The sequence below is a fragment of the Scyliorhinus torazame genome, chromosome 18 (assembly GCF_047496885.1).
Source record: "Scyliorhinus torazame isolate Kashiwa2021f chromosome 18, sScyTor2.1, whole genome shotgun sequence".
NCBI lineage: Eukaryota > Metazoa > Chordata > Chondrichthyes > Carcharhiniformes > Scyliorhinidae > Scyliorhinus > Scyliorhinus torazame.
In genome coordinates, this window is record NC_092724.1 from 10,055,506 (window position 1) to 10,080,057 (window position 24,552).

The following is a 24,552-nucleotide window of genomic DNA, read 5'->3' on the forward strand; positions in this document are numbered from 1 at the left end:
CCCTATCAAAAGCTTTGATAGTTAGTGAACGGGCAGCACAGTGGCAGAGTGGTGAGCACTGCTGCCTCACACCTCCGGGTGCTCCGGTTTCCTCCCACAGTCCAAAAACATGCAGGTTAGGTGGATTGGTCATGCTAAATTGCCCTTCCTGACCAAAAAGGTTAGGAGGGGTTATTGGGTTACGGGGATAGGGTGGAAGTGAGGGCTTAAATGGGTCGGTGCAGACTCGATGGGCTGAATGGCCTCCTTCTGCACTGTATGTTCTATGTTCTACAGCTCCAGGGACCCGGGTTCAATTCCGGCCTCGGGTGACTGTCTGCGTTGGGTTTGCACGTTCTCCCAGTGTCTGCTTGGGTTTCCTTCGGGTGCTCCGGTTTCCTCCCACAGCCCAAAGGGGATGGGGTGGAAGAGTGGGCTTAAGTAGGGCGCTATTTCCAAAGGCCAATGCAGACTCGATGGGCTGAATGGCCTCCTTCAGCACTGTAAATTCTATGAACGTCTATATTACTTTCCCCTCGTCTTCTCTGCTCCAAAGAGAATAGACCCAGCAAGATTTAACACACCCACTGTTGATGCACCATTTATAAGTAAAACAAATTCCAGTCAGAAGATAATATGAAAAAGGAGAATAGTTTCCTCACGCATGATGTACATCAAAACCATAAACGTGCATGTTTATAAAAGGGTTTAATTTGGTTCAACACACACAGGAGCCCTTCCCAAATGAATCCTTCAGGGGAAAAAACCTCATTGAGCATCCCAAGGAAAAGAACAAAGCAACGGTGGCACAGTGGTTAGCAATCCTGTCGGACAACGCCTGGGAGCCGAGTTCAATTCCGGCCTTGGGTGACTGCTCATGTGGAGTTTGCACGTTCTCTCCGTGTCTGTGTGGGTTTCCTCCGGGTTCCTCCCACCGTCCAACGCTGTGCAGGTTCGGTGGATTGGCCTTGCTAAATTGCCCCTTTGTGTCCAAAGATGTGCTGGTTCACTGGGGTTACAGGGATAGGGCAGGAGAATGGGCCTAGGTAAGGTGCTCTTTCGGCGGGTGGGTGCAGACTTGATGGGCCGAATGGCCTCCCTTTGCACCGTAGGGATTCTACAAACTCACGTTTCATTGGTTAATGACATTGAAATTATTGAACTCAGTTGACACCTAAACACCAGATCAAAGAATCTTTCATGAATACTTTAAGCTTTTCCATACTAATCTTCACACAGCACTGATTCAAGACCAAAATCTGAGGTCTGCTGTTAAATCAACTGACCAAACCACACATAAATCATTCCCAACACTTGACTACTGCCACACCATCTGAACCATATCCCAAAACCTTGCTGAAAGAGGTGAAGTGATACAACGCAAAAACTAGCAAGCTGAAATAAGCAATTTATTCATTCCTGCTATTTTGATACAAACCCATACAATACTTGAAGGTTGTTATTAAATGAACAAAGAAACTACTGGCAAATTCTTAAGCATTAGTAAGGTAACATCACACTGTGTGCCTTCATCTAACCACGGAGGGGCCATTGTCAGTACATTACCGAATGCTGCAATGTTGGCTTGTGTTAAGTTTCACTGTTTTAAAGATATTCTGTGGGAATCTACAAAGGTTCAACTGGAGACTGACCTCACCGCCCCCCCCCCCCCCCCCCCACCCCACCACACACACACACTCCACCCCCACCCCCCTCACCAAACTGCCTCCCAGTCCCGTGAAAGGTTTTGATAAAGCTCCTTGTCTCTATGGCTAGGAATTCTACAAATTCTGTTACATGGCTTTTTGACACAGCCCAAAGGCATCTCTAGCAGATCAAACCAAGGTCATCAGTAACAAGGTCGGCGGAGAGTCAAGTGTTCAGATTATCCCATTTTCTGATCCAAAGGGGGGAGAGTGTGGAAGAGGTGGGCTTAACCAGATGGAAAATAACAAACGAATCATCTGGTGAAATCATGTCTTGCGATATTGTTATTTCCACATCAGCCATGGATCACTTGGGTCACACACTCACCTTTCAATCGCAAAATTATGGACTCATGCAAAACTCGGGCTACTTGAAGACAACGTTTAAGATGTCATCCCGATGCAATACTGAGCGAGTGCTGTACTGTCAGCGATACAGTCTTTTGGCTGAGGCATTAATCAAAGTCCTGTCCGGCCATTCATGTGAATGTACATGATCTTGTGCCTCCGATGCAGAGAAAAGCAGAGCAATTCTCCCCAGGATCCCGGTCAATAATCACACTTCAACAGACATCATTATAACTAATTACTGATTTACCACCTTGCTGTAAGCAATTAGCTTCTGAGTTTCTGACATTCTGAGCGATTGCACTTTTAAAGTATTTCACTGTCTGTAAAACACTTTGAGGATGTCCTGAACTTGTGAAAGGTATTATATAAATGAAACACTGTCTAAATTAACATAAAATATTTTGGCCAATAATTTAATTGAGACCTGAATCTATTTATGAGCCTTTAACAAATAGCAGGTGAAGGAAATTAACACAGAATAAATTAACTCTCAATATGATCATTTCACATACTGCAATTCCACCTCAATGGGCTCACGGAATCATTACTGTGTTACAGGTTCTTCTGCAAGAGGGAAACTTGGGTATCGAATACGAGTTCTGGCTTCCCAATGAACGCTACAGTCATTACCAGGGGGGCCATAGTCCGCTGAGGCAGCCTGAGATTGCTGTGATAGAGGCTGACCATCCTCTCAGTTACCTGCCCTGGACACAGACCACAACAGCCCCCACCACGACCAGAAAGCCAGATGTCCACCCAGGTAAATTGCAGCCATTTGTTCAAACCTCCTGCAATCGCTAGAGTTTTCGATTTCAGTAGAAGCCATTTTCCATCGCTGTTCCCCCCCCACCCCCACCACCACCACCCCCACTTATGTCACATCACCTCGCACATATTTTGAACGCGCCTCAAACCTGAATGGGGCCAGCCTGCTGCCTGGTCTCGGCCAGTGCTGTTCTAGAAGTTACCGCCAGGAGGCGCAGCAAAACATCCCAAGGTGACCCATCCGGCAGGCAGCATTTTAAACCTTCCCCATGGGGCAGATTTGGAGGCAGCGAGGGCATTTAATCGGGTGATACATTGGCGGGCGGGGATTCCGCCACTTCCCATCTGCAAGCCGATCAAGGCTCTGACGGGAAAATGGCCCTCCCACCCTGTCGCCAATTGAAGCCATTAGGTGGGCGTTTCATGGAGTTTCTAACAGGGACGTGGGGGCAAGATAGAGATATTCTCAACAATTTCACGGATCTCTTGGCCGAGCGTGGGTGGGGTGGTGAGGGGGGGGGGGGGGGGGAATGTAGTCACAGCAGAGCCCGTGGCAAAGCCTTGAGTGACAGGTCATAGCTTCAGGACTTCCACACTAATCTGTGTATACATGGCCCAAAGCTACAGTCAGTCTTTTTTCATAGAATTTACAGTGCAGAAGGAGGCCATTCGGCCCATCGAGTCTGCACCGGCTCTTGGAAAGAGCACCCTACCCAAGGTCAACACCTCCACCCTATCCCCAGAACCCAGTAACCCCACCCAACACTAAGGGCAACTTTGGACACTAAGGGGCAATTTATCATGGCCAATCCACCTAACCTGCACATCTTTGGACTGTGGGAGGAAACCAGAGCACCCAGAGGAAACCCATGCGCACACGGGGAGGATGTGCAGACTCCGCACAGACAGTGACCCAAGCCGGAATCGAACCTGGGACCCTGGAGCTGTGAACCAATTGTGCTAACCACAATGCTACCGTGCTGCCCACAATTTTGGGGTGTGCGGTAATGATAGTGAACACTGATAGATTGCTGCGCCCCCCGCCCCCCTTGCAAATCCAGGCCAGCAGCATTTGAAATAAGAAACAATTGCATATGAGCAATCTCATTGAACTACAAGGAATCACAGGTTCACACAAAACGAGAGAACTGAATGAACACAGGAATCACTTCTCCCATGGTCATCTTGATACACTTTGCACAATGGAGTAACTTCAGTGCTCCCATACTCCCAGTGTACTCATCGTTCACAGGCAGTGCAGCTCACAGAATTAGCCCTGCTGTGTTCCAGGCCCCACTCCAATCTGAGACCCTCCTTCATTGTTTTGTCAATGAGAACACATGATCAGTAAATTCACCCTGTAAAGTTGCAGAAACTCTTTTTATTGAACTACGATGGTCTTATGGTGTTTTTTGGTTCGCGTCCCTGCCTGTGAGCTGGAAGCTCTGGGTTCAAATCCCACCCCGGGAATTGACGGCCAATTGCGTTCACAATGGGGCCCAACAAGTTAAATGTTAACTTGTAAATTCTTCCAACACACGCCAATGGCAGGTGGTAAAAGTGGATGGGGACTGTTTTAGCTCAGTTCATGATGCAGTGAGACCAGCAGCGTGGGTTCAATTCCCGTAATGGCTGAGGTTATTCATGAAGGCCCTGCCTTCTCAACCTTGCCCTTCACCTGACCGTCCTCAGGTTAAGTCACCACCAGTCAGCTGTCCCCTCAAAGGGGAAAGCAGCCTCTGGTCATCTGGGACTACGGCGATTTAGCTGTGCTTAAAGTGTGTTGCCATAGCAACCTGGATTCCCTGAGTGCACTACACCACACCACTCTTGAAATAATTTTTGGGTTTTTTTGCAACTCCTTAAATCTCCATTTTTGCCAAAGAATGTTTTGATGTTCAAAAACATAAGATAGTCTTGAATTAATCTAATAAAGAATTCAGCTGAAACCTATTTGCCCAGAGAGTCCCTAGACTGTGGAACTTGCTACCATATAGGGGTGGTTGAGGTGAGTACCACAGATCCCATTGATGGAAAGCTGGACAAGTACACGAGGAGGAAAGGGATAGATGGGTTTGCTGGCGGAGTTTGAGTTGTGTGGAGCATAAATACTAGCATGTAATATTGGGCCAAATGGCCTGTCTACGCTGTTCGCTCAATGCCATATGGGGGGGCAGTGACAGAGTGGTATTGTCTCTGGACTAGTATTCCAGAGGCCCAGGACTGGAGTCGCCTGCACCACCCACTGCAAGAACGCCACGGGCGAGCCGCGTACAATGGAGAACTCCATTGACCTCGGGTGGGATTCTTCGATCGCCGGGCGGACGCGGCCAGAGGATGCCACCCCCAGAGTCATGCTCTGTGGACCAGGGTTCAAATCCCGCCATGGCAGCTGGTGAAATTTGAATTTTAAAAAAATGATCTGGAATTAACCATGAAAACATTGCCAATTGTCGTAAAAAAAAACATCTGGTTGACTAATGTCCTTTAGGGATGTAAATCTGTCGTCCATCCACATCCCATCGTGTGAAAGACAGGGGAAGAATTGGAGTAGTGAGGGCAGCACGGTGGCACAGTGGTTAGCACTGCAGTCTCGCGGCGCCGAGGTCCCAGGTTCGATCCCGGCTCTGGGTCACTGTCCGTGTGGAGTTTGCACATTCTCCCCGTGTCTGCGTGGGTTTCGCCCCCACAACCCAAAGATGTGCAGGGTAGGTGGATTAGCCACGCTAAATTGCCCCTTAATTGGAAAAAATGAATTGGGTACTCTAAATTTAAAAAAAGAAGAATTGGAGTCACTGGACTAGTAATCCAGAGACCCAGGGTGATGCTCGGGGAGACGCAGGTTCAAGTCCCACCGTGGAATTTAAAGTCGAATGATAGCCATGAAAAGATTGCAGTAAAAACCCACCTATTTCTTTAATGCCCTTTAGTAAATCTGTTGACTTTTAAATGCGACTTAATTGCAGAGAATGAGGGATGGGCAATAAATGGTGGCTGGCCCAGCCTGCATCACCCACACCCACACCCACAGCCTGCAGCACCCACACCCACACCCACAGCCTGCAGCACCCACACCCCATGAAGGACTAAAATAATACCCTGGAAAACAATGAAGGTTTTCCCATGGCCTTTTAGACACTCTCACAATCCCGGATTCATTCAGGAATATTTCACTTGGGATTTGGATTTATTGTCACGTGTACCGAGGTGCAGTGAAAAGTATTGTTCTGCATTCAGTCCAGACAGATCGTTCCATAAGACCATAAGACATATGAGTGGAAGTAAGGCCATTCGGCCCATCGAGTCCACTCCACCATTCAACCATGGCTGATTTTAACTCCATTTACCCGCTCTCTCTCCATAGCCCTTAATCCCTTGAGAAATCAAGAATTTATCAACTTCTGTCTTAAAGACACTCAACGTCCCGGCCTCCACCGCCCTCTGTGGCAATGAATTCCACAGACCCACCACTCTCTGGCTGAAGAAATTTCTCCTCATCTCTGTTCTAAAGTGACTCCCTTTTATTCTAAGGCTGTGCCCCCGGGTCTTAGTCTCCCCTGCTAATGGAACAACTTCCCTATGTCCACCCTATCTAAGCCATTCTATTATCTTGTAAGTTTCTATTAGATCTCCCCTCAACCTCCTGAACTCCGTCCATGAAAAAACATAGGACACAATGTAAATACACCGATGTCGGACGAAGCATACGGAGTGTAGCACTACCCATTGGAGAAGATGTGCGGAGAGATCAGGTCAGTGCATAAGGGGGTCTCTTTCTCTGCACATGAGGGAGAGTCACAGGCAGATACATAATTAGGGAGACCCTGACAAATAGGAGTGTTGGAGGAATTGTCTTCACCCTAGGAACTCCTTTTGGATAGACGCAGGTTTTTAAAGTTCTTGCGTTACTGACTTATCTTTTCCCCCCTCCTGGCCCCCTGCTTCTCCCCCCTCCCTTCTTTCTCCTCAGGCTGGGTTCATCCCGCTCAGCGACCACCAGTGCATCCCCATCAAGATAATCATTTTCAAAATATATTACCAAGGGAGGATCCCATCCAGTCCACCATCCTTCAGGCCGGTGAGTGAAAATGTCAAAGGCACTGCGTGACACAGGTTTTTGTGTTTCTTTCCGATCGGTTTTATCTGCCTCTCCCAGGAAACAACATGGCTGCCGGTGGATGTCCTGGGCTGGTGCGGGATAGGTGTTGGGCTCACACTCTGTAGACCCAACAGGAAGATAGATCTGGCCAGGCCCTGATTGGGGCCTGCTTTTATTCATTAATCTGACAAGCCCCAGGTGGTGGGTTTCCACCCTTATATGGGGAGCTTGTATTCAATAAGTCCCATTGGAAGATCAGTAATTGTTGTCTCAAGGGGGTTATAATAGGTATGAATTGGGATTGAAAGGTTAATAGCTGCCTTGACCAATGATACTGAAATCATGAAGGCTGAATGGGCGACTCATGTTCCTATGAACACACTAAGGTGGTTGTCCTTAATATGGGATTGTGATTTCAATCCGCTACAGTATTTCAGCGCCCTACAAAGTGAATTATCAATTACCAACAAAGTATTCCGATATTTGTTATATGGACGCGAGGCACCTTGAATGGCGTTTCGAGAATTTCTTAAACGTTGAAAGAATTAACCACACACAGAGTCTCTTGTTTGCTCTTTGTAGCCAAATCAAACAAGCTCTTTATTTACAGTTCCGCTACTAATGGCGGCCGTGCACTCTCCACCAATGCTAAATCAACCATGTTGTTTTTTTTCTCTCATAGCTTGATCTTGAGTTGCTTGAATGTTAAGGGTGAAAAGGCAACCACAAATGTCATTGAACACGAGATCCATGTTTGTCTTTATAGAGAGGAAAATAATATAACAACATAACTGGCTTTCCATAACCGAGACGGTGTTATACCTTGCATGGAACTATGTGACGTGGAAATTCTTACAATAGACGTGTGAATTGTAGAGAAAACCTGAAAGTCTCACCAGCAGAAACATGTCTACACAAAGCTATTTGCAACAGTCAAAACACATTCCTTAATCGGTTGTCTCTATCTAACATTGGGAGATCGGTATCCCAGTGAGCGAGCTTCCTGTCAGCTGCTGAACTGTTACCACCCAGAAAGAAATAATGAATATTAAACTTCCTGTCACCTCACTGCACAGTCTTTCTGAATCTGTCTCACCCCCAAGCCCAATGCACACCTGCTGTGCTACTTTGTCAAACATGAGGGTCTCCGCAATACCGAGGTACAAACACCAGGGGGAGCAGGAAAGGAAGATTTACATTTAATTAGCACCTTTCAAAACCAGAAGGTATCTCAAAGCACTTTCCAGCCAATGAAGTACTGTCATGGTTGCAATGTAGAAAACATAGCGGCCAATAGGCAAACAGCAAACTCCCCCAAACAGCAATGTGGTAATGACCCGCTATCTGTTTTTGGGAAATTGAGTGAGAGACAAATATTGACCAGCGAGTGCTATCCCGCTCTTATTCAAATGTTACATCCACCCAAGAGAGCAAATAGGGTCTGGTTTTACTGAAAGATAGCTCAGATCTCCCTCAGTACTGGAGTGTCAGGACTAATTGTTATTTTCAAGTGGAGCTGGAATCCACAACCTTCCGACTCAGAGGCGAGAGTGTGACGAAAAGAGCCACAGCTGGCATTTTCAAAAGTGGGAAGAGGCGCGGAAAAGTGCGCAATCCACAGATCTTTAAGGTCTCAAACGAGGTGGAGAGATGTTCGCCACCCATTGAGAAGGCTGGGCAAACATATCCCTTGGTTTCTCACCCGAAGCAACTCCTTTCCCAATCAACCCATCCCACTGAGAAGATTCACTGGCGCTGTCCCAGTCCACGGAAAAGGGAATCTTTCCTCTTTTTTAAACTGGATCTGCATTTTCCTCCTTCTCCTATCTGCGATCACGAAAAGCTGAATGTCCCTTCTGAACAATATCTCTTCGCTGACAGTCTAATGGGTCTATCCTCCTTCTTTCATAGAATCATGGGACCCCTACAGTGCAGAAGGAGACCATTCGGGCCATCATGTCTGCACCGAGCCTTCGAAAAACCACCCCACCAAGGCCCAATCCCCTGCCCTATTCCTGTAACCCCACCCAATGTTTGGACACTAAGAGCAATTCAGCATGGCCAATCCACCTAACCGGCAAATCTTTGGACTATGGGAGGAAACCAGAGTACCAGGAGGAACCACCAGGAGAACGTGCAAACTCCACACAGACAGTCACCCCAGGTTGGACTGGAAACCAGATCCCTGGCACTGTAATGCAACAGTGCTAAGCACTGTGCTGCCATGAGCTTTAATTACTTGGTGCCTAAGCAAAATCTTCGAATAGGTGGTATGGGCGGCAGAGTAGCACAGTGGTTAGCTTGTGTTGCTTCACAGTGCCAGGGTCCAATGTTCGATTCCCGGCCACTGGGTCGCTGTCTGTGCGGATTCCGCACATTCTCCCCGTGTCTGCGTGGGTTTCCTCTGGGTGCCCCGGTTTCCTCTCACAAGTCCCAAAAGACATGCTTGTTAGGTAATTTGGACATTCTGAATTCTCCCTCTATGTACCTGAACAGGCGCGGGATGTGGCGACGAGGGGATTTTCACAGTAATCTCATTGCAGTGTTAATGTAAGCCTACTTGTGACACTAATAAAGATTATTATTATTATGCATTAACTGTCATGTTGATGAGCACTACGATAAAATAGACTGATACATTTCAGTAATTACCATCTATCCCTGATCTAGGTTACTGTAGAAAGTGTAAGAAGTCGAAAGGAAAATCTCAAAGGATAAAACAGTACTGCCAGAAAGACTTTGGTAAGATATCAATAAAACATAAAACCATTACTTTAATGTATGAGGAACTAATTGCAGGATGTATGAATTTATTTCTTGGACCCATAATGAGCACTGGCGTTCATGTGCAATGAAATCCTGTTCTACAAATTGTCTCTCATGTTTGTTTTTGTATCAAAGGTCAATTCTGTAAAGTGTATTCACTGATCTCAGCATCAAGCCAGGCCCTGAGGGGGCACATATTGCAGAATTGACACTACTGCACTTTAGCCTTATCTGTGCTCCCTATCAGAGGGCTCCTCAATGGAAAGCATGATCAGTGAATTTGTCTCTCTGTATCAGAGGAACTATCAGTAATGCAAAGTAAAATCTCCCTGGTAGGTAAGTACATTGCCCAATGTGCAAAAACGCCACACAGAGAAAGTCCTAGCATCGGCCTTGGTTTCATAGAATCCCCACGGAGCAGAATCAGGGCCATTCGGACCAGCGAGTCTGCACCCACCCTCCGAAAGAGCGCCCTTACCTAGGTCTACTCCCTCACCCACCCCATAACCAACCTGCACATCGTTGGACACTAAGGGGCAATTTAGCATGGTCAATCCACCTAACCTGCACATCTTTTGGACTAGTGTTCGTCTCAGCTCAGGTGTCAGAAGGTTTTCTGCGATTATTTCAGTGTCCTTGAGCTAGTTAGAGGAAGAAAATCAACCAGGGTTGCCACTCGCTCAGTATTGAACGAAGCCTGTGCATGTGCAAGTTGGCCCTAGAGTTAACAAGCATGGTGGCATGCACGGTTAAATACTCAGCTAACACTCACTGAACCTTTATTCTTTATGGGTTTCACCCCAGTGCCGTCCATTGTAAAGGTATTTACATGTACACAGTGGCGATAAGTCGCGTACTGTTTTACATTTACTAACACTGTTGATCTCACCCAATGTATCATTTTTTGAAGTACAGTCACTGCTTGTAGATAGGCCAGCACTTCAAACCAATTTGAGCACAGCAAACACTCACAGGCGTGAAAAAATGTTACCGAGCACCGCTGAAGAACTGCCTGAATAATTCTTGAATTATGCCATGGGATCTTTCGGCACGTCTGGCCTCACTTTAATGTTGGTCCAAAAGGTAGAGGGTGGGATTCCCTGTTTGCCAATGCTGAAATCGGAAAAGGCGATTGGACGGAGAATTGGTTCCGACTCCAAAATCGCCGATTTGACGCCAAATTGAAATGCACCTCTACAGCGGCGTCAGTGCGTCCGGAACGCATGTACAGTAGACACCGTTTGCATATCATTAGCGGGCCCGACCCGGTATTCGCCGCCTCCGATGGGCCGAGTTCCTGACAACAAGGTTCACTTGTGCGTTCACAAATCGTGAAACTGGTATGGCGGCTGCTGAGGGAGAGGGAGGGGGTAGGGAAAGTGTCCGACATCGCCTTAGTGTGCTGACAGTTGTGCTGCTGGCAGGGGGGCTTTGCCAGGGCAGGGGGGTGGGTATGGTGTAGGCTGTGGGGTCGGGATGGTCGGGCACGGAACACCATTGCCGCAGCCGGCAAGGCAGCCATGCAGCTGCGCACACCGCTAACAGCTCACTTTGAACTTAGATCGTTCGTATAGGTGTCCACCCAGCCCTCTGGCCCTGGCTGCCCCATCAGCAGGATGGGAGCGCTCCAGCACAACTAGTGCCATCTTGTTGGCTGGGATGAGTGTGTGTGGGGGGTGTAATGTGTATGTGCGGCTGCAGCTTGTCAGCCTCCTGGGTGTCAGTCATGGACCCGGCGAATCCCGCACCATTTTTCATTTGAATTGATTGTGTTCCACAAGGCACCAGTGCTAGTCCCTCAATAATAGCAGAATCAGTCCAGGTGTGGGGCCAGTATTTCTGTCGTGAAAGTCTACAAATTCTGCGTTGGTGTCAACACTTCATCTCAGAAACGGAGAATCCCGCCCAGTATCTGTGACAATGGTTGAACCCATGGCTTGAACAGTGGGAATGCTGCCAACTGAGTGAGGTAGAGGTCTGTTCTCCTGAGAAGTCTCCTGGAGACTTGAGGAAGGGAATGTGGGAGAGAGTAAATCACCTGAAACCTACCCCGACTTTGGTCCATTAATGTTTTTTCTTCACTCTCTCACCAGTTTTTCGTGGGCGAATCCTCAGAAAGACTATTGTGGGGTCCGAGACTCGATACGATGTGCAGGTCAGGCAAACATACAAGAACAAATACCCCATTGTGCACAGGGAATACATCTGGGTACCCAACACATGTGACTGTCCGTATCTTCTGGAGAAGCGGGAGTACATTATGATGGCAAGACGACACGTGAACTTTGAACAGACATTGAACCGAATCTTATTGGAGCACAACAGTTTTGTAAAGTTGTGGCAGCCAAAGGAAGACTTGATGTTGCGAGACATTAATAAATATTGTCATCGGTACTCATAAAGGGAAGTCAATTATGCTGCTATCATTTTACAACCCTGTCCTATATTGGATAGTATCTAGGAAGCACTCGTGACATTGCATAGGAAAACCATATAATTCCATCAGTTACGTACAAACTTCCTATAAGCAACTACTCACAGCCGATATTAAGTACGTCTTTCTAAGCTACCAATAGCAATCACTGGAAGATGCTATTTGATGATGACTGTGTAGATCAAGGCAAAAATGAGTGATACTGAATTATTGGAAATGGGTCCATCCTCTGTTGTAATGAAGCATATACTTCATATTGGAAAGAGCTAGTGGGAGCTTTCTGAAGCTTATATGTGGTCAATCTTGACTAACTGTCTGGTTTTGTTGTAAGGAATGTTCTCTATGATGAACTATTCAATATGCAAGGTACCAGTACGCCCAATATTGTTAATAATGGCAGAAGTTAGACGTGTAAACCACAGACCAACCCAATATTACACTATTGTGACTGGAGCACAATGACAATATTTCTACTGCACCTCAAAGAATAATGCACTTAATTGTTCTGTAAAGTTACTCCCAATGTATTTGGGATTTCTATTTCCTGAAGGATGCTCCTCGGTTTGGACAGTTTTACATTGCATGGATCCCATTTCTTTAAGGACTGGCAGTCTTTATTATAGCTGGCATGTTCTGAAATCTGGGTGATGTATTGTACTGATGCCAAATCTTTTATATCAGCTATTTAAATATGTATATTAAGTATCTCGCTAGTATACTGACGCTAATCACTTTGCATGGTACATGATGTATTTAAGCATCAAAGACATTTTTAAATACTTTATTGTACACTGTCATTAAAATTGACAAACTTTAATTATTTTGAATCATTTCTTCCCTGACTTTCACACACACTCCACGATGTTAGACCCAAGTTAAACATTGTGAGGTTACGAAAAGGTGTTATGTACTGGAGAGCACAGGCAGATCAGAAACCTGTGCCTGCAATGAAAAGTTAGCAACGAATAATTGAGAGGATTTGATTGAAGGAACCATTTGCAGTGGCAGGAGGAACTGCTTCTTTAGCATTCCTTCAAGTTTAAGATATTTAAACCATTATCACTTTATGCTACAACTGATAAACAGGATCAGATATCATGCACATTCGTAACAAAAACAGAAACCCCCCCCCGCCCCTCCAGCCACCTCTTATTGCGATTAGAGAGACAACGGAAATTAACAATGCTGAACATTGAACGAATGGGCAGGATGTGAAGAGAAGCAAAGGAAAGTTTATTAAACACACGAAGGAGAGGAGGAGGCAAGAGGCTGTAAGAAAATAGAGTAGGACAGAAAGTAAAGATTAACACTGATTTAAAAACAGGAAAGGGTGGAAAAATTCAGAGGGTCCGGCAGCATCTGTGGTGAGAGAAACACTTTGCGTCTAATATGACTTCTCCTCGGAACTTGACACCAATTGTTCAGTGCCACGCGGAAACAAATAAAATGTGGGAAATCTGTGAACCAGGTGATCACGACTAGTTAAATTGGGAAGTATTGCAAAAAGAAGACCAGGATGTAAGCATTCAAGAGTCACTGTGTAGCGCAGGTAAAGACTTTGCAGGCTGTAATATAAAGGAAGTATTGGTAAAGGGAACTGGTTGCCGATATAAAAGAGCTTGCCTGAATGTATTCCCACCTGCCGACAAACTGAGGAAGCAAGATTCCCTTTGGGGGTGAACTGGTTTTTACAGCATTAGGGTTTTCAGGAGATCTTTTGTATTGGAAAGGAAGAAATTAATTGTAGTAGGCACAGATGAAATGTTTCATTCATTGTGAATTAGTCATCTAGCATGTCAGGGCAGCACGGTGGTGCAGTGGGTTAGCCCTGCAGACTCACGGCGCCGAGGTCTCAGGTTCGATCCCGGCTCTGGGTCACCGTCCGTGTGGAGTTTGCACATTCTCCCCGTGTTTGCGTGGGTTTCACCCCCACAACCCAAAGATGTGCAGGGTAGGTGGATTGAAAACGCTAAATTGCCCCTTAATTGGAAAAAATGAATTGGGTACTCTAAATTAATTTTTTTAATTTAAAAAAAATAAAAAAGTCATCTAGCATGTCAGAATTAACAAGGTTAAAGTGAATATCTTTGATGATTGATAAATGATGCAGAAAGGCATTTAGTTGATGTGTTGTGGGGTTTTTGAAGTAATTATATTCCTTGCCAATATAAAATGGAACTGTCTTGGTCTTTGGAAAAAATGAAGTAGTTTTTGCGACACATAAAATGCAAATAAGGCAACAGTGCTCTGGCCCGGATGTGAATAATATCCAAACACAACATGTTTGAGGTGTTTGAACCTTCAACCCAGTGCTTTACAGCCTCCTAAGGTAGGAATTGATTGGAACTTGCTACCATTTGGTCTGTGGGAGGCTGGGAAAGGGTTAGGTTAAATAAAATTTAATTTGGCTCTGCTAAATTGCCGTTAGTGTCCCAAAAGAAAGGTTAGTTGGGGTTACGGGGATAGGGTGGAGGTGTGGGCTTGAGTAGGGTGCTCGTTCCAAGGGCCGGTGCAGACTCGATGGGCCGAATGGCCTCTTTCTGCACTGTAAATTCTATGGGAAGGTGCATTTATGATTGTACCACAAGCAATAACTGGAGAAATTCTGCTCGCTGAGCTGTTTCCCAGGTGGAGCGCTGCACAATAACAGCATCAGACAGCTTGTAAAGTGCATCTATCCCTCAATTCCATAATTCCTTTGAGAGAAACATGAAGGGAGGAATAATTGTAGCCTTTATATAACAAGACCTGAACGCTATACATGAATAATTATATGTAATCAATCCAAGCTGACATATGTTCATTATATAGGGAAAAATCGACAGTGATTTTATATATAATGTGTTTCCTGGCCTCAACACATCCCAAAGCACTTTATAGCCAATGAAATGTTTTTGAAGTGAAGATACTGTTCATAGAATCATAGGACCCCTACAGTGCAGAAGGAGGCCATTCGGCCCATTGAACCTGCACTGACCCTTCGAAAGAGCACCCTACCTAGGTCCAGTTCTCCGCCCTAGCCCAGTAACCCCACCCAACCTTTTTTTTTTATTAAATATTCTATTGAAAATTTTTGGTCAACCAACACAGTACATTGTGCATCCTTTACACAATATTATAACAACACAAATAACAATGACCTATTTTATAAACAAAAAATGAATAAATAATAAATCACAAAAATGAAAACTAGCCCTAATTGGCAACTGCCTTGTCACAAGTAACACTCTCCAAAAATATAATTTAACAGTCCAATATATAATTATCTGTAGCAACGACCTATACATACTATACAGTATATATTAACAACCCTGAGAGTCCTTCTGGTTCCTCCTTCCCCCCCCCCCCCCCCCCCCCCCCCCCCCCCCCCGATCCTGGGCTGCTGCTGCTGCCTTCTTTTTCCCATTCCGTCTATCTTTCTGCGAGGTATTCGACGAATGGTTGCCACCGCCTGGTGAACCCTTGAGCCGACCCCCTTAGGACGAACTTAATCCGCTCTAGCTTTATAAACCCCGCCATGTCATTTATCCAGGTCTCCACCCCCGGGGGCTTGGCTTCTTTCCACATTAGCAATATCCTGCGCCGGCTACTAGGGACGCAAAGGCCAAAACATCGGCCTCTCTCGCCTCCTGCACTCCCGGCTCTTGTGCAACCCCAAATATAGCCAACCCCCAGCTTGGTTCGACCCGGACTCCTACTACTTTTGAAAGCACCTTTGTCACCCCCATCCAAAACCTCTGTAGTGCTGGGCATGACCAAAACATATGGGTATGATTCGCTGGGCTTCTCGAGCACCTCGCACACCTATCCTCCACCCCAAAAAATTTACTGAGCCGTGCCCCAGTCATATGTGCCCTGTGTAATACCTTAAACTGAATCAGGCTTAGCCTGGCACACGAGGACGACGAGTTTACCCTGCTTAGGGCATCTGCCCACAGCCCCTCCTCGATCTCCTCCCCCAGCTCTTCTTCCCATTTCCCTTTTAGTTCATCTACCATAGTCTCCCCTTCGTCCCTCATTTCCCTATATATATCTGACACCTTACCATCCCCCACCCATGTCTTTGAGATCACTCTGTCCTGCACCTCTTGTGTCGGGAGCTGCGGGAATTCCCTCACCTGTTGCCTCGCAAAAGCCCTCAGTTGCATATACCTGATTGCATTCCCTTGGGGCAACCCATATTTCTCGGTCAGCGCTCCCAGACTCGCGAACTTCCCATCCACAAACAGATCTTTCAGTTGCGTTATTCCTGCTCTTTGCCACATTCCATATCCCCCATCCATTCCCCCCGGGGCAAACCTATGGTTGTTTCTTATCGGGGACCCCCCCAAGGCTCCAGTCTTTCCCCTATGCCGTCTCCACTGTCCCCAAATCTTCAGTGTAGCCACCACCACCGGGCTTGTGGTGTAGTTCCTCGGTGAGAACGGCAATGGGGCTGTCACCATAGCCTGTAGGCTAGTCCCCCTACAGGACGCCCTCTCTAATCTCTTCCACGCCGCTCCCTCCTCCTCTCCCATCCACTTACTCACCATTGAAATATTAGCGGCCCAATAATACTCACTTAGGCTCGGTAGTGCCAGCCCCCCCCCTATCCCTGCTACGCTGTAAGAATCCCTTCCTCACGCTCGGGGTCTTCCCGGCCCACACAAAACCCATGATGCTCTTTTCAATCCTTTTAAAAAAAGCCTTCGTGATCACCACCGGGAGGCACTGAAACACAAAGAGGAATCTCGGGAGGACCACCATCTTAACCGCCTGCACCCTCCCTGCCATTGACAGGGATACCATATCCCATCTCTTGAAATCTTCCTCCATCTGTTCCACCAACCGCGTCAAATTTAACCTATGCAATGTGCCTCAATTCTTAGCTATCTGGATCCCCAGGTAACGAAAGTCCCTTGTTACCTTCCTCAGCGGTAGGTCCTCTATTTCTCTACTCTGCTCCCCTGGATGCACCACAAACAACTCACTTTTCCCCATGTTCAATTTATACCCTGAAAAATCCCCAAACTCCCCAAGTATCCGCATTATTTCTGGCATCCCCTCCGCCGGGTCCGCCACGTATAGTAGCAAATCGTCCGCATACAAAGATACCCGGTGCTCTTCTCCTCCCCTAAGTACTCCCCTCCACTTCTTGGAACCCCTCAACGCTATCGCCAGGGGCTCAATCGCCAGTGCAAACAATAATGGGGACAGAGGGCATCCCTGCCTTGTCCCTCTATGGAGCCGAAAATATGCAGATCCCCGTCCATTCGTGACCACGCTCGCCACTGGGGCCCTATACAACAGCTGCACCCATCTAACATACCCCTCTCCAAAACCAAATCTCCTCAACACCTCCCACAAATAATCCCACTCCACTCTATCAAATGCTTTCTCGGCATCCATCGCCACTACTATCTCCGTTTCTCCCTCTGGTGGGGCCATCATCATTACCCCTAACAACCTCCGTATATTCGTGTTCAGCTGTCTCCCCTTCACAAACCCAGTTTGGTCCTCGTGGACCACCCCCGGGACACATTCCTCTATTCTCATTGCCATTACCTTGGCCAGGACCTTGGCATCTACATTTAGGAGGGAAATAGGTCTATAGGACCCGCATTGTAGCGGGTCCTTTTCCTTCTTTAAGAGAAGCGATATCGTTGCTTCAGACATAGTCGGGGGCAGTTGTCCCCTTTCCTTTGCCTCATTAAAGGTCCTCGTCAGTAGCGGGGCGAGCAAGTCCACATATTTTCTATAGAATTCGACTGGGAATCCATCCGGTCCCGGGGCCTTTCCTGCCTGCATGCTCCTAATTCCTTTCACCACTTCTTCTACCTCGATCTGTGCTCCCAGTCCCACCCTTTCCTGCTCTTCCACCTTGGGAAATTCCAGCCGATCCAAGAAGCCCATCATTCTCTCCCTCCCATCCGGGGGTTGAGCTTCATATAATTTTTTATAAAATGTCTTGAACACTCCATTCACTCTCTCCGCTCCCCGCTCCATCTCTCCTTCCTCATCCCTCACTCCCCCTATTTCCCTCGCTGCTCCCCTTTTCCTCAATTGGTGTGCCAGCAACCTGCTCGCCTTCTCCCCATATTCGTACTGTACACCCTGTGCCTTCCTCCATTGTGCCTCTGCAGTGCCTGTAGTCAGCAAGTCAAATTCTACATGTAGCCTTTGCCTTTCCCTGTACAGTCCCTCCTCCGGTGCTTCCGCATATTGTCTGTCCACCCTCAAAAGTTCTTGCAGCAACCGCTCCCGTTCCTTACTCTCCTGCTTCCCTTTATGTGCCCTTATTGATATCAGCTCCCCTCTAACCACCGCCTTCAACGCCTCCCAGACCACTCCCACCTGGACCTCCCCATTATCATTGAGTTCCAAGTACTTTTCAATGCACCCCCTCACTCTTAGACACACCCCCTCATCTGCCATTAGTCCCATGTCCATTCTCCAGGGTGGGCGCCCTCCTGTTTCCTCCCCTATCTCCAAGTCCACCCAGTGTGGAGCGTGATCCGAAATGGCTATAGCCGTATACTCCGTTCCCCTCACCTTCGGGATCAATGCCCTACCCAGCACAAAAAAGTCTATTCGCGAGTAGACTTTATGGACACGCCCACCCAACCTTTTGACGCTAAGGGGCAATTTAGCATGGCCAATCCACCCAACCTGCACATCTTTGGACTGTGGGAGGAAACCGGAGCACCCGGAGAACACCCACGCAGGCACGGGGAGAATGTGCAGACTCCACACAGTCATCCGAGGTGGGAATCAAAACTGGGTCCCTGGCGTTGTGAGGCCGCAGTGCTAACCACTGTGCCACCGTGTTGCCCGTGTTGTAATGTAGGAGCAGACCAAATAGGTTGTACTGTCAGGCGGATAATATAGTCAGTGCATTCTGATTGCTTGGACCTAGGAAAAGCAGCAAAGCAAGTCGAAAAAGCATTGTTCGTAGGAAAGGATTTCACATGATTGCACACGGGGGCATTGGGCGTAGGTAGTGTGCTCTCAAAGGGCCGGTGTACACCCAATGGACCAAATGGCCTCTTTCTGCACTGTAAGACTTCTATGATTGTCAATGAGCTCCTCAGGTTGCGACACATTCAGAGGAGAATGAGGGGAGATTATTTTACTACTGGTGTTTTATTCACTGTCTCCTCTGTTCCAGGAATCTCTAGCCAGTAATCCTGTTCCGCCCTCCAACAAGTAAATCTCAAATTTCTTCCAGTTCCGATGAAAGGTCATTCAGGTGAACTGTTAACCCTGCGTCTCTCCATATATGGGATGCTGGACTGCTGGATGATCCCATCCTTTTCTGTTTTAAATTGGAGATATACTTTTGTTCAGCATTTACAGTGAAATCAATTGTAAGTGTTTTCTGAAAAAATATTATTGGAAATATTGACCAGACCCAATCTCCATGTGTTTGTTTACAGCCTCAGGGATAAGACTAGAGTTAAGAAAAGTATTGATGATGTTATCCTCAAAGGCTACACGGAACAAGGGACAATTTCCACTCTTGACATTATGCGCATTCCTTAGTCACATTTACAATTTCTCTACCAGTTCACTGAGTGGGAAGTTCCGCCCCCTCACAATATTCCTCAAAGATTACATGTAATAAAGGCAGAGATTAATCCGGGATAGTCAGTATGGTTTTGTTCAGGGAATGTTGTGTCATACCAACTGAATTGAATTTTTTGAGCAAGTAACAAGGAGGATTGCTGAGGGTAGTGCAGTGGATATGGTCTATGTGGATTTTAGTAAGGCATTTGACAAAGTGCCACAGAAAAGACTGTTCGGAAAGGGATACAAGAGAACACAAACATATAAATTAGGAGCAGGGGTAGGCCACTCAGCCCCTTGAGCCTGCTCCACCTATCAATAAGATCATGGCTGAATGTGGTGTGTTGGATCTAAAATTGGCTCAGTGACAGGACGCAAAAGATGGTGAACCTGTGGAATTCTCGAAGTGCTGTGGAGGCCAAATCATTGGATATATTTAAGAAGGAAATAGATACATTTCAGACTCTAAAAATGTCAAGGGCTATAGGGAGAAAGCAGGAGTGTGGCGTTGAGATAGAGGAAAAGCTATCATCATGTTGAATGGCGGAGCAGTCTGGAAGGGCCGAATGGCCTACTACTGCTCCTATTTTCTATGTTTCCACGTTTCAAAGGGGAATGATTGACTAATGATTGGATATACCTTAATGACCTGGACTTAAATGTGGGATGCACGATTGGGAAATTTGCAGAACATGGATAAATATGGTGTCGCTGATAGTGAAGAGGCTAGCTGTCGTCTCCAGGATGATATCCATAGTTTGGTCGAATGGGCAAGAAAGCGCTAAATGGAATTCACTCCAGAGAAGTGTGAAGTCATGCATTTTGAGAGGGCAAAGAAATCCAGGGAATTCTCAGTAAATCGGAGGATATTGAGAGGAGTAGGGGATGTGAGAAACTTTGAGGTGTGTGTCCACAGGTCCCTGAAGGTGGCAGGGCAGGTAGCAATGGTGATAGAAAAGGCATATGGAATGCTTTCCCTTAAATAAAACGGGATAGCATACAAAAGCAGGGACGTAATGCTGGAACTGCGTAAGGCCACAGCTGGAATTTTGTGTATAGTTCTGGTCACCACATAACAAGGACATCATTTTTCTGGTAAGAGTAGAGGAATGTTGTGGGAAAATTGCAGCTATGAGGAAAGATTGGGTAAGCTAGATCTGTTTTCCTTAGAACAGAGAAGATAAGAACCAACCACGTTGCTGTGGGTCCGGAGTCACATGTAAGCCAGACCAGGTCAGGACGATGATTTCCAAAGGGCATTAGTGAAGGTGATGGGTTTTTATGACCATTGCGAATGGTTTCATGATCACCATTGGAGTTCTAATTCCAGATTTTTATTGAACTGCAATTCCTCTATCTGCCGTGGTGGGATTCGAACCTGGATCCCCAGAGCATTTCCCTGGGACGCTGGATTACTAGCTCTCAGTGACAATACCACTACCAACACCGCTATGCCCCCGCCTCGTCTCCCTTAGTATAGAGGTCAATTACCGGCGGGGGGGGGGGGGAAGCACAGGTTTAAGGTGATTGGTAGAAGGATGAGAGAGGCTATTAGAATGAAATGTTTCACCCAGAGGGCAGTAGGGGTCTGGAATTTACTGTCTGGATAGGTGGTTGAGGCAGATACCTTCAAGCTTGTTTAAAAAGTACCTGGATCTACGCTTGAGATGCTGTAACCTGCAAATGCTGCGGACTACAGGTGGCTGACTTTTTCAAACATGATGGGCTGAATGGCCTGTCACTGTACCGTAACCTTTCTATAGTCCTGTGAACAAAACTGCAGGAAATCTTTTACATATCAAATCTGCTCCAAAGGATCCTCCACCGTGTCCAAGAAACAGTCAACGAGCAAGGAACTTGAATACAAAGACAATGGATTGGATGACTGAAGTTAAACCAAATCTGTAGCCAGAAAATTAAAAGTGGATGTTAAACTTGGATTTCCAGGTATCTGTGTTCCTTCAACTTTAATTATTACGGGTAGTTCAGGGAAAGCTGCCCAAAAAAACATTTTTATTTGTTTTTATATGCATTATTAAAAGGGAGAATTTGCTTCTACTGAGTGCCTTTCTACTCATTTTAATAAGGTCCAGTGCAATGAAAGGTTTGCAATCAGTTTGAGGATCCTGATTTGGTCAGTTTGACTAAGAAATATTCGCAAACATTGTGCGCCTCTGCCAGGTTTTTTAAGGGATTTGTCATGCCTAGTTGGAAGTAATTTGAAGTGGCCTAAATTCAAGGCACTGTAAACCTCAGCAAGTTCCTTTCAACACCTTTTAGTCACCACAGAATTAATGCTTGTGGGCAGCCAGTGGGGAACCCTTGTTCAAAGGCGCTCGTGACTGATCAAGAGACCTGGCATCAGGAAGGGAATTAGGGCCTGCTGAGCGCCACCCCTGCCCTTGCTGCAGACCACCCCTCTCCTGCAACCCCCACCCTCTGATCCACATTAACTCCTACCAACTTTTACAGATGCACCATAGAAAGCATCCTATCGGGCTGCATCACAGCCTGGTATGGCAACTGCTCGGCCCAGGACCACAAGAAACTTCAGAGAGTCGTGAACACCGCCCAGTCCATCACACAAACCTGCCTCCCATCCATTGACTCCATCTACACCTCCCGCTGCCTTGGGAAAGCGGGCAGCATAATCAAAGATCATAATCAAAGAAAGCTTGCAGCATAAACACCTGAGACGGTACGGGGCTCTCGTTGACACTCTAGCCAGCGAGCAAGACAGTCACCTCCATTATGTAAATACCAGAATGTGTCAGTCACGGCTCAGTTGGTAACGCATTTGCCGCCCTGCCAGAAGGCTATGGGTTTAAGCCTCGGACCAGCGACTTGAGCACAAAGTTTTGGCTATTCCAGTGCAGTACTAAGGAAGTGCAGACTCCGCACAGACAGTGAGCCAAGCCGGGAATCGAACCTGGGACCCTGGAGCTGTGAAGCAGCAATGCTAACCATTGTGCTACCATGCTGCCCTGTTCTCCTGCCAGAGCTGAATCGCTTCTGGCTTGCGCTCATGCTGGGAGTGGCGCCCAGAGGTAATTCACTGTCCCTGGTCATGCAAATGTATGTTTTAATTTTAATTAAATGTATGGCAAGGATTTCCGCCGTGAATCCCGCTGTCGAGCTGTCACTTTGAGTGTGCGGCCCGATAGCAAGGTCTGGCGCCTGCCCCCCCCCACCCCCTGCAATGCAATTCACACTCCCAGAAGGCACAGGTGAGAGTGACCGATCCCCTTACCAAAACCCCCTAACCAGAGGCCCCCACCAGAGACCCCCATACCCCAGACCCCTCCATATCACAGACCCCACCGTATCACAGAACCCTCCATATCAGAGACCCCACCATATCAGAGACCCCCATAACAGAGACCCCCCCCCATATCAAAGAGCCCCCAGGTTTTACTAGGCTGTAATTAACAGCTTCCAGGTGACTATTGTTTAATTTCATGCTTGAATGGATCTCAAGTATCCTGCTGTGAAATTAACTGCAATGTTTATAAACATCTAGCTATGATTGACACTCATGACCACATCTAAAGCAGTTAAGTGCTTTCTGCTGAGAAAAAAGAGGGAGCGAAAACACTTAACTTCTAGGTGTTTACAAATATTGTGGTCAGGTTCAAAGCAGGGGACTTGAGATCCATTCAAGCATGAAGGGAAATTACATTAAACAATCCAGACATCTGGCTGTCTAGAAGCTGTCAATTACTGCCTAGTAAAAGCTTTTTCTCTTTGAAGTGCAGAGCAAAGGATCTGAGGGAGTTTGGACCCTTGTGATGTGGTTTTTGCTTTCTATTAAGTCACAGCTACTGCTTTACCTGCCTGAGGCAGCAGCTGTAGGGAACAGGTGAGTTTTAAAGCAGTGATGTTTTCACTGTTTCTGTCTGGACTGCTCTTTTGCTTCCAGGAAAGGGTAACTGATTGGAGGAGGGGGGTCAAGTCTTTGTTATTGGTGGCCTTTGGTGGGGGTCTCTGATGGGGGCCCCTGCTGGGGTCTGATGAGATGGGCAGAATTTTCATTTGATGCAGGAGGTGAGGAGGGAAAGGAGTTGCAGCTCCAACAGGAGGCACTACATGGCCGACATCAGCATTCAAATCAACAAGGGCCTGAGAAGCACAGACCCAGAGAGTGGAGCAATTCACAACAGCAAGGTTCCATCATCCTCGTGACTCCTTTCTACACCTGAGTGAGAGACAGTGCAGGGCAAGGCAGCAATTGTGCAGAGATCTGGTCCACCACATATGTCACTTGCTCTGAGAAGACCCCACGCCATGTGGGTTTGAAGGTTTCCGCCGGCCATTGGCACTGAATGTGACGGCAGCACTTTCCCTTGAGTCTTTCCAGGGATTAACTGTGGACCTGTGAGGCATTTCACACGGTGCAATCAGGAGGTGGCCAATTCTCTTTACAAGAGGGCCCATCATTATGTGAACATTGCTGGGGACGAGAAGAGCCGGGCTGAGAGATTCACGGGCGTCACAGAAATCTCGAGCTTCACAAGAGTGCAGGGAGCAATGGACTGCACCCATGTAGTGAAACAGGCTCCCTGGCAGCAGCCCTTGAGGTTCATCAACCGCAGGGACTTCCATTCGGTCACCTGCCGTTGGTGCATCACCATCGAAAGCAAAGCCTGCACGTGTGTGCACTGTTCCCTGGCAGTTGCCATGACTCCTACATCCTCAGGTGCCTGAGATCTTGGAGAGGACAGAATGTCTGCAGGGATGGCTGCTGGGGGATAAGGGCCACCCACTTAAACACTGACTAACTAATCTGGTGCATCGCCTTCAGACTCCAGCTGAGGAAAGGTACAATGCTCCGCACGTCAACGCATGCTCCCTCATAGAGCGGACCACAGGACTGCTGAAGACGTGATTCGGATGCCTAGGCTGCTCAG

At 47.0% G+C, this 24,552-nt stretch overlaps 1 protein-coding gene across 2 annotated transcripts in view; it reads left to right on the top strand.

Moving 5' to 3' along the window:
- The window catches only part of LOC140394929 (ADAMTS-like protein 5), a 235,106-nt gene extending 222,189 nt beyond the window's left edge, over nucleotides 1–12,917 (top strand). For both annotated transcript variants that reach the window (XM_072482128.1, XM_072482127.1), the window contains exons 10-13: nucleotides 2,595–2,796; nucleotides 6,772–6,879; nucleotides 9,571–9,642; nucleotides 11,760–12,917. In XM_072482128.1, coding sequence (XP_072338229.1) covers nucleotides 2,595–2,796; nucleotides 6,772–6,879; nucleotides 9,571–9,642; nucleotides 11,760–12,067 — 690 coding nt within the window. In that variant the 3' untranslated portion in view covers nucleotides 12,068–12,917. The remainder of the gene's footprint in view (nucleotides 1–2,594; nucleotides 2,797–6,771; nucleotides 6,880–9,570; nucleotides 9,643–11,759) is intronic.
- Nucleotides 12,918–24,552: the final 11,635 nt, after the last annotated feature.